This window comes from Charadrius vociferus, unplaced genomic scaffold (genome assembly GCF_000708025.1).
Source record: "Charadrius vociferus isolate BGI_N301 unplaced genomic scaffold, ASM70802v2 scaffold7, whole genome shotgun sequence".
Lineage (NCBI taxonomy): Eukaryota > Metazoa > Chordata > Aves > Charadriiformes > Charadriidae > Charadrius > Charadrius vociferus.
The window spans coordinates 6,168,549-6,183,548 of record NW_009649308.1 but is presented as its reverse complement, the minus strand read 5'-3'; the positions used below and the strand labels follow the sequence as shown (position 1 = coordinate 6,183,548).

The following is a 15,000-nucleotide window of genomic DNA, read 5'->3' as shown; positions in this document are numbered from 1 at the left end:
TTCAGAGGGACCTGGATAGGCTGCATCGATGGGCCAAGGCCAATGGTATGAGGTTCAACAAGGCCAAGTGCCGGGTCCTGCACTTGGGTCACAACAACCCCGTACAGTGCTACAGGCTTGGGGCAGAGTGGCTGCAAAGCTGCCTGGCAGAAAAGGACCTGGGGGTGTTGGTTGACAGCCAGCTGAATATGAGCCAGCAGTGTGCCCAGGTGGCCAAGAAGGCCAAAGGTATCCTGGCCTGCCTCAGGAATAGTGTAGCCAGCAGGGCTAGAGAAGTGATTGTCCCACTATACTCGGCACTGGCGAGGCCACCCCTTGAGTACTGTGTTCAGTTTTGGGCACCACAGTATAAGAAGGACATTGAAGTGCTGGAGAGGGTCCAGAGAAGGGCAATGAAGCTGGTGAAGGGTCTTGAGAATAAGTCTTATGAGGAGCAGCTGAGGGACTTGGGGTTGTTTAGTCTGAAGAAAAGGAGGCTGAGGGGAGACCTTACTGCTCTCTACAACTACCTGAAAGGAGGTTGTAGAGAGCTGGGTGTTGGTCTCTTCTCACACGTTACAACTAACAGGACAAGAGGAAATGGTGTCAAGTTGTGCCAGGGGAGGTTTAGGTTACACATTAGGAAAATCTTCTACACTGAAAGGGTTATCAGAGACTGGAACAGGCTGCCAAGGGAAGTGGTTGAATCGCCATCCTTGGATGTGTTTAAAAGCTATCTAGATACGGTGCTCAGGGACGTGGTTTAGAAGTGAGCCTGGTAGAGTTAGATAATGGTTGGACTTGATGATCTTAGAGGTCTTTTCCAGCCATAACGATTCTATGATTGTTTTGCTACAGTTTAGTAAAGAATTAGTTCACTCTTACAATGGATTTTAAAAAGCTATTACTATTGAATTGTGTATCATCATAGGAATTTGTCATAGAAGATGCCCTGCTATAAATATGAATTGCAGAATATTTTTTTCCATTCTTCTCTCTTTCACTTGCAGAAGTTGTGTTTGTGAGTTTAATGGTGTAGCACTTAAGGGAAGGCTTAAACCACAGAAGTGAATTTGCATTTTCTTGTGAAAACTGTGGAGATGGCATTTGCTCTGATCCTTGCAGCAATGTGTTTTGCAGCCCTGATCCAGGTGAGGAGGCAGTTGTAGCTCCAGCAAGCCTGACTGGCAACCTCCTGGCAGCAGCTTCTCATCCCTCGCTTCCCCCAGTCTCACTTGTTGCCCAGCCCTGTGGTCAAAGGAGCACTGCCCTGAGGAGCAGTGCTTTTGTCAGAGGTCACGATCCTGGAGAGACAGACAGTTTCCTGGGCACAGATCTGTAGAAAATTTTAATTTCAAGAATTTAATTTAAATTTTAATTTCAAGTTTGACTCTGGATTCAGGGCAGGGTCAGAGTATTTGGGTGTTATATTCACAGTGGCTAGTGTTGCTCAAGGACAGAGATTTGGCTTTCTTCACTTTTTTCGGTTTTGGAAATTTCATTTCTATGTATCCAGTCTTCCTTTCCATTTTCAGGCCAGGTGCTTATATGAACCTCAGTAGTTATGGGAAGCAAAAGACACCGTAACATACTAGCTCCAGCCTCTCACTGTTCTCAAACAGCTTTTAATTACTGCCTCAATTAAAGCTTTTCAAAATCTTCCTCCCACCTTTTCTGCATTGGCAGCACACTGGCTTTCTGTATCCAGAATTTCTGAGCCCAAAATGGAAAGATGAGACCAAAAACTAGTGAGAGATTTATTAAGATTTATGCAACCTTACTTTTGTGCTGCCTCGCCTGACAAGCACGGGACCTGGAAACGCAAGTTAGAAAGTGAGGTAAAATGGAAACAGTCCTGTTGTTAGCTAGATTTCCACCTGGTCCCACTCCTTCCTTTTGGGCATGCAAATTAACTGCAATGGTATGTTTGGAGGACATCTATTCCCACACCAGCACTGGAGACGTGTTTGGGTTAGATTCAAATTCATGGTCTATTTTGAGATATTTTAATTGAAGAGCCTAAGATTGCTCCTCTCAGAGGTACCAGTCTGCTCGAAATACTTTGCAAATTCCTTCTGGGCATTTAACAAAGTATTTCTTTCATAGCCTGTATAAACCATGGGTACCATGTTTTAACAGATTTCAATGGCTTAGGAATCTAAGTCCCATTGATTTTCATAGTCAATGGACTTATGTAATTCTGGATAATATTCCCTCTATTATTAAATAAAGACAGTGTGAAACCTGTCCCCATAGAAATCAACTTTTCCTATCAATTTAGTAGACCCAAGATTCCTCATACGGTCTTTGAAGTTGTGAAGCAGAAAAAAAGTCATAAAAAAGACATTGTGATACAAGAAGAGAGCGGAGTGAAGCTTGTGGAAAGTGAAGCAGAGACAAGCAGTGAAAACCATTGGAGTGATGCCTTGCCTTCACTTTCCTGCACTGGGTCCCTCATCCGCTGGAAGTAATTGACGGCAGAGGCAGGTTGGTGGGGAGACTACCCGAGCCATGATCCTGGAGAACTGGTGGCCTCAGACCTCTGAGCTGCATCTGTAAATGTGCCATAGCTGCTTTCCCAGCCCAGAGTATAGAACAGCAGTTTTTAGGCTGCAAAGCTCATTTATTTGGGTTTTTCACTGGGGAATGATGAATGCAGAGAGAGCAACATTTGTGAAGTTTGGGGCAGGGACTGCTACAGCGGAACTGTATAATTCTGAATTTTATAATATGCAGCATCAGGAGCACGAGAAACAAAGGCTCCTCCAGCGTGGGAGGAGGCTGTAATCCCACCGCGGGGAAGGGTTCCCCAGTGTCAAACCGCAGGAGCTAAATTGTGTCTCTGTGTGCCATTAAGAAAGAAGCTAAGCTGCTGAGAGGAGCTGACAGTGTCAGTGTCAACAAAAGAAAGAGCCCAGAAGTGAGAGCAAACTGACAGAAAATGATGAAAAAATATCCGTGGTTGTCAACTGTGAGAAAATAGAGAGAAATATATGTAGTGAGACATCCTGTAAAAAGTTCAGGGAAGCAGAACTGGTCTCCTTCAACCTTGTAAACTACATGCTCACTCCTAATGGACTGCCTGGGTGAGTCCTTCCTCAGAGCCGTTTCTCTCCCAGAAAGAAGGAGAAAGAAGGTTTTGAGTTGAAAGAGAAGAAGGTGCTATTTAGAAGGATGTTGTGGTGTGTAAAAGGGTTTGGCCTGGAAACAACAGCTGAAGTGAGTGTAAATAAGAGGAGATGAAAAAAGGAATTTAGCAGCAAAAGAGAAAAATGGAAGAGGCTATGATCAGGTCTGCAAATGGTTATCATAGAGCTGAATGTGAAGGCAAAGGCAGCATAAACAGAAGTGCTTGAAGTTGAGCAGTACAGATAGGAACTAATCCATCAGTCAGGACTATCAGAAAAATTTTGGCATGAATTTCATGCTGCTACGTGAAATTCAATCAAAATATACAAGCAACGCATGGCAAGAAATCAAAGCAACGGTGAAGCCTTTTTAGGGATTTATGCAGCTTATTTTAATCCATGATAAATGAAACTTATCCTGGTGAAATTTACCCCCGCAACCAAACAGTTAAGCTGTTGAAACTGGCATGTGCAGACAGGGATAGATTTTTCCCTCTTTACTTTTCTGACTTTGATATGAACAGTAGAATTTGTTTGATCTGATTTGTTTAAAATAGTACCAAAAATGCCACAGCCATAAAATGTCATGCAAAATGTGCAGAAAGTTTTAGCCATATGGTCAAAACCAAAAGTGAAACAGTATTCTTCGCAAACTAACACTTAAATGTGCGTACATGTGCAGGCGTGTATGTTTAAGAAGTATGTGAGTGCAGGCTATCCTATCAGTCCTACTTTGCAAAAAACTCATCTAGTTGTAAAGCTTTGCTGTGGGAAATACATTTGAATACTTCAAAACCAGATATGTAGGTAGATAGATAGTTCTGCAAGCACATGTATATTTTCCAAGAAAGAAACAGGTCTGAGAGCTATTTAACTACCTAAATGTAGATCTCCCAGAGAAAATTCATTTAAACTGAAGCCGCCTTAGTGTACTTTGTGTTTTCGAGAACACTTGACATGAAAAAATGTATTAGAAAGCCAGACCAGTAGGTGTTAATTTTGCACTTCTCAAACCAGAGATTGATTATTAGATATAGCTGGAGCCTTTATGCTGACAGTTAAACACTGAATTCCCAGAAAAGTTGACGCGTTAATACTTATATGCAAAAGGTCTCATTTCTTAAGGGTTCACTTGTTTCGGCAGCAATTTTCATTGCATATGCTCAGTCTCCTGTGAACCAAACCAGAATTGTCACCTGAAAATTTCAATCTGTGAAGAGTGTGAGGTACTGACGGCTACTGAACAAACCTTGTCTGTTTGTTTATAAAGGGATAATTGGCAATGCCATTTCTGTACACTGCTCGAAAAAAGAACCCATTAAATATAAGAAAAACCACTTGCAATTTGCCCAATTTTGAGTTACAAGAAAAATACACATATATGAGAGAGGACTTTTTACAGGGGCTTGCGAAGTACTGCTTCAAATTAAAAGGTATGTTAACTGATTTAATATTCTAATCCTAACTGAGGTTTTGTCTGGAAAAACTTTTTAATAGGCACAGTCATATCAGATGAGAATTGAAGTGCTTCTCTGTAATATGTTTATTGGCTCTGAATGAAGCACAACTGATGGTTTGGTCACAGAAACTTGCCAGAGGGCAGCTTGCTTTGAAAGAAAAGAAAACAACTGATGACTTCTCAAGGTAACAGTGAACCTGAGGGTGCAGTTACACTGCAGCTTAAGCTGATTTAGGTGATTAGTTCTTAGCCTGGAAACTGTCCTGAACCTGCTCTATGTAGGAGCACATAAACACTGACCCGTGCTGCTGGGGGCTGCACTGGGAGAAGGGAGGGAATGGGACTGCAGCAGCCCCAGCTTACACCAGTTTAAAATGCCATGAAGCCTCATCCTGACAAGAACAGTGCAAATTTTTCTAAATATGTGAAATTCTTCTTCAGATTTGGAATGCTCAGGGGTTTGTGGTTTTGTGTATGTTTGATTGTAATTGGCCTGTTTTACCCCTTTTTCCCCTCCAGTTGCACTAGCATAAGCTTGCAGTGAGCAGCAGCTGGGTTTTGTGTTGTAATCTCCAGACAGGTACATGCTAGCTTTAATATTTCACCTGGGATTAAACCATTAATACATCCATGACCGCTTTAAACCCAGGAAGGAGAAGCTGTAGCCAGACCTTCTGTGAGCTTTGCAGAGCAGAGAGCTAGGCAACGGTTCTGGTGTACTATTTAAATTGTTTAGATGTTCCCAACTAAAAATTTACTTATTTTTATCACAATGCAGCAGGCATACCAGCACAGTGGGAGGAATTCAAATTATTCACTGGGCAAAGGCAGTGTGGCAGGTCCATGAAGGAAAACCAGCTATTAAGACATGGCAGGTGCTATGCAGAGTCATTATGGCAAAAGTAGACAGTTTCAGCCCAAAGTTTTTATCACTAATAATCTAGTAACAGTTAATCAAAGATTATTTTTACAGCAGAGCGGTCTGTGAAGGAGGCCATTAAAGTTGAAGGTGTCTGTTTCCCATTAAAAAAAAAAATCCATTTACTTTGATAGAGCAATCAAATGTTCTGCATTAAAGGTAAATTGCAAATATGGGGTTTTACCAAGTTTCCTGAAGATACCCTTGTAGATATTTTTATGTTAACTGAAGAGTTTTATTTAGCGTCCCAGTGAACGCTCAGTTGAAGCATGAGCTAACAGCAGTGTGCAAACCAGCCGTAGCGCGGCGGGTGGAAGCCCAGCAGTCTCGCACACACACAGAAATCAGCACCTTTATGGGAGGAATCTGTTTCCAACTGTTTCACCACATTTATCATCATTTGGAAGGACTCTACCAGCTGGTTCAGAAGACATCTTGAACCCAACAGCATTAGTCTTAATGCCAGTTACTATGCTGTCTAGTAAATTGGACTGGGCACAAGGAGGAATTCGATTACTCCGTGAGCCTTCATAATTGTGTGGTGTACCACGTAACCATGCAGGGCGAGACATGGTAGCCGCAATGCCCTCACTCTATTAAAACATCAATTATCAAACCAGCAATGTACTTCTGGAAATGAGATTATTCAGGAAATACTGATGCTTGAGAAAGGGAGAGACTTGGCCTCCAGCCTGGTTCCTGAGCTGACCCCAGGCGAGCAGGTGGCTTGCAATGGCCACACACTCCACCATATGTTATTTCTCAGTGCTGAGCATTGTATCAGCATCTGCAGTCTCTAAATTCATAGATCTTTTAATTAGCACAGTGGAAAAATGAGCAAAACCAGCAACAAAATCAGTAAATGAAATAATAGAAGCTTCTGTGACATACAAAGCACATAAAATCATTATATTTTAGCCTGGTATTTACTCTTTTCCGATGACTGAAATATTTAGTCCAGAAAAATTCCACTCGGATAAAAACAGCCATCTCTTCACAAATGATAACAAGTAAAGCATCCTGAGACAGACAAAAATAGGCTGTCTTGCAGTCTCTGTGGCTCAGTTGTTCTCTGACCTTTCCATAGGCAAGCTGCAGTCCAAATCCTCCACTGGCCATGAGCTGGGGAGAGGGACCAGTCTACTCTCTTGTTGTTTCCCAGTTCAGCGATCCTACGCTGCCTATTGAGCTTTCTCAACAGGAGGAATTTGAAGCTCTGGCCAGTACATGCTACAATCAGCAGCCTACATACTGGTTGTCTTTCAGGTTGACAGCCTGCCCCGCCTTTAACTGGGAGCATGTTTAATTCCTCCACATACTGATGCAACAGGTCAGGTCATTCTTCTAGCATTTCCTCCAGCCTGGTTTGGAAACCCGTCTTCGTTGGCACTCTCACCTGCACGGAAAAAGGCAAAAAACTAACCTTAAATATGAAGAATTCACTTGATCATGACTGAAATACTGAATTCACAAAGCAAAATCATTATAAGTAATTACAGCTTGGCTACTGTGTCATGTGAAATGTGATATATTGGTATATTATTATGTTACAAACAACGAGCTTATGTTTCTTATGGCATATAAGTCATTAACATTTCTTGCTTAATAAATAAATTGTGGAACTGTGTTGTACTCTGCTAGTATGTCATTTTCCTTTTCTACTAACGGTCAGTTAAAGTGTTAGGACATTGACAACCTCTAACTGTTTTCCACTCTTCCAGTGTTGACTGCAACCTTGAAACAATAACATTCAGACTTGGAAAATTTTCTGGCTGATGTTGCATGACATGAAGTGTGTGTTTTTATTTGCCTGACTGCATAGGTGTAATAAAGTCCCCACCTTAATGGACTTGTGCAAATACCTCTCAGAGGGTGCTAAATTAATTTTCAAATTAAGTTTTGTTCCACACTGGACCTGGACCTCAGAAAAGAGTATGCTTGTTGAAACTTCTTGTGCCGAACCAAATTAAAGGTACATACTAGAGAAGGAGTGCTGGGTGAATCCACCAAGTGCCTTGATGACATGGTGATCAGAGATGGTTGAATGAAACTGCCCTACTGTCTTAATCATTCTTTTTTCTTTTTTTTTCCCCCTGCCTTCCCCTTAATTTTCTTTTCCCAGGTGCGGTTAGAATGGCCAACAGACCTCACAGTGAACCCTCTAGACAATTCACTGTATGTCCTGGACAACAACATTGTCCTGCAGATCTCTGAGAACAGGCGTGTGCGAATTATTGCAGGGCGCCCCATTCACTGCCAGGTTCCAGGCATTGACCACTTCATTGTCAGCAAGGTGGCCATCCATTCGACCCTGGAGTCAGCCAGGGCGATTGCTGTATCTCACAGCGGGATACTCTACATTGCAGAGACAGATGAAAGAAAGATCAACCGTATACAACAGGTCACAACCAACGGTGAGATCTCTATAATCGCTGGAGCTCCATCAGATTGTGACTGCAAGATTGATCCTAATTGTGACTGTTTTTCAGGTAAGGCGATGCTAGTTATTTCCTGTCTTTTATCTGTTGAGATCCCGTGGCACAGCTGCAGATTAGCCAAGCGACAAGGGGAAGCAGAGATGAGCAATGATTCAGTTTCCTTGGAAAGCTGAAAACCTTATCAGCAGCTCTTTGTGGATTTAATCCATTGGATGCAGAGGTGTGAGTCTTCCAGCTGGCACTGGAGGAACCTCAGGGTGGTCTTAGCTTTTCCTCTTCTGATACAGAGGTTACACACTGTTCAAAATTAGCTCCAGGTCTCCCTTTGTGTGTCAGCTATGTTTGCCCGTGTTGAAGATGGTACCATCCCCAGTGCAGATTGCACCTAAATGCAATTAAATTACTGTATCTGGCAGCCCTTCTCACCAAGAAGGGTACCAAGATGTTTCATATCCAGTGAAAAAACACTGTCTTATGCCTTATCATTGCTTGTGTCAAAATGCACAACCAGCAAAATGATGCAAACACATAATATTCAGAATTTCTTCTTCTTTGTGTGTTTTAAAACTGGAACAGCCAGTGCCAGGCCTGCACTGCACCACTGGACAGTCTAAGCAACACTGCTCCTCCCCCCTGCATTCAGCAAAGCAAATTGTGGCACTTTTTTCATAAAAGCATATTTCATAATGGGACAAAGGACAGCATTCCCATATATAGAGGTGTGCAGTATGTTGTCCTCTTGTCATCTGTAAGAACCCCTGTGTTCAGCTCCATAATGTCATCATAATTCTTAAGCCTCCCATTTCAAGTAAAAGGTTAATTACTGACAAGAAGACATTAAGTATGTCAAAAATGGAGAGAAAAAAAATGTAAATGGTCTTCCAGAGAAGGTGGTTTGCTGACCCAGCATTGCAATCATAATCAAAGCCTCATGTGCATTGCCAAGTGCTGCCAGCTTCAGTTACAGCTATGGTAGACCAGTGCGGAAAAGGATCCTGTTCAGGTTTCCTATTAAGGGAAACTACCCTCAGTGCTGAAAAATTAAAAACTGTGGCAAACCTAATGATTGTGCCAGGGTTGGGTTGGTGAAAGGCAGGGTCAGAAGACTAGATAATTTGTCCATCTCCAAGGAAGGATAGGGTATGCCCAAAATTGCCACCAAATTTCATTTCTCAGTCAGGAGAAGGGGAGCAATGGAAACAGTAATGTGTTTTTCTCAAAGCACAAGGTGCAATATGCTTTCTTGCTAGTTACAGAAAATCCTGCTCATGTAAAGTCATTTTTATATGCATATGCAACCCATGATAATGCAAATATCCTTCTCAAACCTTAAAACACACAAACCAAGTAAGTTATCAAGTGATGCTGGAAGGGAGGGGGAAGGGAGTTCAAGGCCCTTTTTGACTGTTCTTGTTTAGTTTTCCTGTAGTTTTGAGTTTTTAGTAAGTGTAAACTAATCTTCTCTTCAGTATCATTTTAGATGAATTACTGGGTTTTATTTTCTCTTTGTTTTATTTTCAACATAATTCTACTTTAACTACATGCCAACAAATATTAGGGAATTAAACTTCAGGTGTCATTTTTTTTTCTTTCACAGTTTTGCCGTTAATGCTTTCCTGAGCAGCAGGGGTTTGGCCTTAGAAAAAATGGTCTAAATTAGATAATTTATATTCTTGTTTGTCTTCACTGAGACTGATTTAGAATTGCACCAACCTTAGATAATATGGATTTAATTAGTTGGAAGAAGATACTGTTTTATTGACCTGAGGAGAAGCAGTGTGTCAGGCTATGGGGATAAGCTTAAATATGGACATTACAGATTACTGAAATTACCATTTCTCTTCCAGGTGATGGTGGATATGCCAAAGATGCAAAGCTGAAAGCACCTTCTTCTCTAGCAGTCTCTCCTGATGATACACTGTACATAGCAGACCTTGGCAATGTTCGCATCCGTGCAGTCAGCCGAAACAAGGCTCACCTCAGTGACACAAATATGTATGAGATTGCATCACCAGCGGACCAAGAACTGTATCAGTTCACCATCAACGGCACCCACCTGCACACGCTGAACCTCATAACGAGGGACTACATTTACAATTTCACCTACAGCGGGGAAGGGGATATTGGCACCATCACCAGCAGCAATGGGAACTCGGTTCACATCCGCAGAGACACGAGTGGGCTGCCCCTGTGGATCGTGGTGCCGGGGGGCCAGGTGTACTGGCTGACAATAAGCAGCAATGGGGTTCTGAAAAGAGTTTATGCCCAAGGCTACAACCTGGCTCTGATGACATATCCTGGAAACACGGGGCTTTTAGCAACCAAAAGCGATGAAAATGGATGGACCACTGTGTATGAGTAAGTCCATGATATTACATGCCTGATGTAAGGAACCCTATTTTAAATGAACATTGAATTTTTTTTAGTCAGTAATTTAAAAAGACACTCTGCTACTAACACTAAGGACAAGTAGTGCTGTTGCACGAGCTTTTACAATGAAACACAACCATTTCCTAAGTGCAAAAGCCTGTCATATGTAAAAGCTCTGTACATAGTGCCCATTAAGTGTAGCAGAAACTGCCTGAAATTATACTTCATTTTCACTTTATTATTGTGAATCTGTTTCTCTAAATGAAAATATGGTTGTGGAATTTTTTGTAACTAAAGAAGTAGAGGCAAGTTATGATATGAATCAGGAATTTGCAAAATTTCCGAGGAAGGCAAAAAGGGGAAAATTAGCATACTCATCAGAGAAGGGAGTGTTGCAAAGGAAATTGAGAATCTCAGTGGAAGGAATATTGAAAGGCAAGAGTGGACTTGTCTCTATCAGCAGGGGAAGAGGATATATAATAACAAAAGGATATGTAATAGCAAAAGGCTGTATATATGGGGAGTAGGAATGGCCTATGGGCAAGATTTCTAAAAAGCCAGACAAGGCAGTTAAAGATACAGTCAGAACATCCCCTTCTGGTCCCAGAGAGAGAACAACCCAAGAGAAAGTTCATTTTTGATTTGTAAAGAGGTGAGATGTATCTGGATTTATCATTATTTATAATTAATTGTCATAATCCCTGTTTGAGGATGTGACAAGTGATGGATTCAAATTATATGTTAACATTGCAGTATTAGTTCAGAGTCTTCAAGGAGGATAATAATGCCTTCTTTCTGTGGAGCATAGGAGTTAATGGTCAAAAACTAAAATGAAAAGCCATCCAGGTGAGACACGAACAGAAAACACATTGAGGAGAATTCAGTTACTGCATAAGTCACCTGGAGAGGTAATTGAGTGACCATCATTACAGGTTTTTAGACTTCTATTTTCTTAAAATGGAAGTAGGATAAAAGCAGAGAAAACTGCTGCCTAGTGCGTGGGATTTTTATTCAGGGGGATGTTTTTTCCATCCCGCCCTCTATTATTCTGCCAAAGACTAAATTGTTAGGGTGGACATAAGTATAAATCATTAGAGAGGGCCTTTTTTGACAATGTGCAGGAAAACAAAAGCATACAGGGCTTTCCTGGTTCAGTTCTTGTTATCAGGCATCTGTTGATACAAATTTAAATTATCTTGCAACAAGACAACACTCACTGTTGTCCTGGTGCTGTTTAAACACTGGTCTGAGCTTTTATCCGCAGAACTGACTTCAAGTATATGCCTCTTTGTAACAATTTCAACACTGAGAGTGATCCATTTAAATCCCTGCTTAAAGATGGCATCAATCCAGACCATGGACGGATGACACTTTCAAAAAGCTCTTACAGTAGCTCCAAGTCATGCCTATTACTTCTTAAAAGGCTCAACACCATGTATTGTTGCAGGCCATGATTGTTAGAGCATGTTAGAGCAGATTTTTAGTCATGTGTTTCTAAATCTTGGTATTCCTACTCTGTCCCATTGGCATCGAGTGTAAATCATTTCACGCGATTATTGCTTGTTCCTGCTGTCTTCTAGCAAGTCGCTTGTTAAAGTATGACTCAAGCATAGTAAGATCTTTTAAAGGACTTCACCTGCTTACAAGTGCCTCCCATTGTATGTAATACAGATTTCTTCACAAAGAGATACCCGTGCCTTGAAAGGATTGATATGATGTATATGATTGACACAAAGAAATTGTGTTAAATTAAATGATTTTTCATACTTTCACAGCTTTAAGTGCAGGCTAGGTAACACTGTCCTCACTGATGCTTTGAATTGCCCAAGCTTTGCACAACCATGCACTTCTGCCAGTCTAGATCAGTCAGTAGACATTAACAGAATTACAGTTGTTAGCATTACAAAAACAACAGCAGAATTAAGTAGCGACATGGCATTAGTATTTATGTTCAGTCCAATATTTTAAGTCATCTTCATAATATATTGCAAATTCCTGAATGGCTGATACACAGAATGTCACCCAATCTGCTGCAGTCAGAGGGGCAGTTGACTATAAGCAGCGCTGTGCTGAATAGATGTGCTTTCAGGAGGTGCTGCTCACTTTCTGCCATAAATAGGTCATGGGGCGTGATGGTCCTTGGTCATCCTTTAACCAGATATTATTTTCCAGACAGGTCATATTTTGAACTGACACCTGTTTTCAGTTTGAAAATTAGATTTTTTTGAAGGGGTTACTCGTATGTGAATTGCTTCTGAGTCCTATATGAACATAGTATTGAAGCTAAGAGAATTATCATACGAACAACTTTCAAATTGCTTGGAATCATCTTCTCTGTTTAAGCTAGATTTGCATTCACATCCAAAAGTTCAACCCGTGGCACTGTCAAGCCAAAATAGGGATGAATTTGTTTAACAACACGTATCACACATACTTGGGAATATGAGCAAAGATAATGAACTGTTCAGAACGTCTACCTATATGTCAGATTCACTCACAGAGGGAAATTATTAAGAGGTAGAAAACCACCTACAAAAGTACTTGTCATCCATCTACTCTAATCTGATGGAATGGAAGTACTGAAAGAGCTCTTGCATAAAATTATAGCTAATGTACAATTTTCAGTCATCTGGATTTTTTTAATATTGTATCATTAAAGCTGTAAAAGGGAAGGGGGAGCACTGGGCCTCTATTAAATCAAGGACAAGAAAACACCTGCAAGAAACAACTCTGAAAAAATTAATTAGACCGCTTTCCCTTTGAAATGATATAACTCTTAACTGTGCTACACATAGAAATGCAAATGGATTGTGAAGCTATATCCCCAAGTGTGCATTTCAAATATTGGTGAGCACTTCCTCATGTGAGTACTGAAATCAATGCAATTATTTGCATGATTAAATGGTCACTGACATGATTAACAGAGGCATAACTGGGCCCCAAATTAACATTAAGAAATATGTCATGATTCTGCCCCTATTAGTATGGGTAGGACATTGCTCTGCAGGAATTGAGTCCTAGTGTGCTGCTATTCATCATGTGAAAGGTGGCAGAACCTGTCCTTGGAGGGTTGGGTTTCTTGGAGCAATCTGGAATAAGAAAAACCTTTAAGATGGTCATGCTGTGGAATTGTCACCAAGACAGTAATCTGCATGTTCTCCTTGAAGTCAGTGGGACCATCTACATGAGTAAGGGTCCATTGGCATGTGCTCTAGTCTCATTGTAATTCAGTACTGTATCTGGACAGCTGTCCGGTAACAGTTTGTCCTGTTTTCAGCTACACAGGGAGTTTTGTAGCTCATTGTCAGGACTTTAAGCAGCAAAACTGGATTCTTAGCAAAGATGGATCCCAAGTCTTGGCACACAAGTACATTCCAATAAACTGGCTGCATTTATGCCATAAAAAATGCATGGTTTGGGGATTTTTCTACGGTACGGTAGAAAATCCAAATAACCTAGTAAGCTGTCATATCTGTTTGATCAAGCAGTAAATGAAATATAACTGTCCGATGTTCGTGGAGTTTTCTAATGATGAAAAGTAGTGGTCTGAGTGCATTTTAATCACTGGGTGTGACACCCAGTCAATTTGCACAGAACCAGTGTAAGGGTGGAATGTAAATAAGTCGCATGATGTATGTGAGGGCAGTAGGAGGTGAATGAGAGAGAGATTATATTTGATTAATTCGTTTGTCAAAACACACAAGATGGTCAGTAGTTCATTCTCCAGTGTTCCATTTAAAAAGAACAGCTGCTTGATTTTTCTTTTCTATATTGGGGGGAAGAGAAAAATTCCTGATTTTTTCAGCAACACTTCTTGTGACATATAGATTTTGTCTGACTAATAAGGGGAAAATAAAGATCCTAAGGAAAGGATGCCAACACATTAAAGTGAAGGACATAGCCAGATCTTCTGCTGATGTGAATTGGAAGTGCTCCATTGGAGGCAGTGGAGCTTTTCTAGTTGATATAGCAGCTGAGGATGTGTTTTGTGAATGACAGGAGACAGTTAATAAAACACGAAAACTTAATTATACTTTCCTACTTGCACAAATAGGCTTCTGTTTTATGAACATGAGTTGGTTTTACTCCGGCAAATACATCTGAAGTATCAGTGAGGTGTCTTGGGTGAATAAAAATGTGTTAGCATCAATAAGGTTTTTAAGATGGAAGGCATTAATATGAAACAATATCACGCACCAAGCAGTGTTCTGCATTGTTTTCCATGTGAACCATCAGAAAGAACAGATACATCTGTAGACCTGAAAGGACCCGTAAGACACACTGCTCCAGAGCTTTTGAATTAATTATTGACTTTTTCATAACATGGCCCGATTCACATAAAGTACCTTAAATGAAAAGAATTTCTTTAGCATTGGTGAAATTTAGGTGAACTGAAATGTGGTGCTCTAGATCCTGGTGCTGTTACTTGTGATGAGAAGTTGCTGCTGATTTGAGTAGGCCCGTGGGAAACGTAACACAAGAGCAAAAACCATGTAGGCAACTTAATCGCTGCAGATTTCAATCTAATTTTATCGCTATTGTTACGCTTTAGGTCCCCTTTTTAAATTCACCATTCATATTATGTACTTCACACATCAGCAACAAAAGGCAGTTTTTGAGTGTTGCTGGATCTAAGAATTGGTTTTATTTAAACTTGTGGGTAAGAAAACGCCTTTTTGGGGGGTGAGTTGGTTGCCTGAATGCCGA

The 15,000-nt window shown here is 40.9% G+C and overlaps 1 protein-coding gene across 1 annotated transcript in view; it reads left to right on the top strand.

Moving 5' to 3' along the window:
* Positions 1–15,000, top strand: part of TENM1 (teneurin transmembrane protein 1) — a 246,047-nt gene that overhangs the window by 212,356 nt on the left and 18,691 nt on the right. The window contains exons 23-24 of the mRNA XM_009889346.1: positions 7,608–7,974; positions 9,771–10,281. Of these exons, the coding sequence (XP_009887648.1) occupies positions 7,608–7,974; positions 9,771–10,281 (878 nt within the window). The remainder of the gene's footprint in view (positions 1–7,607; positions 7,975–9,770; positions 10,282–15,000) is intronic.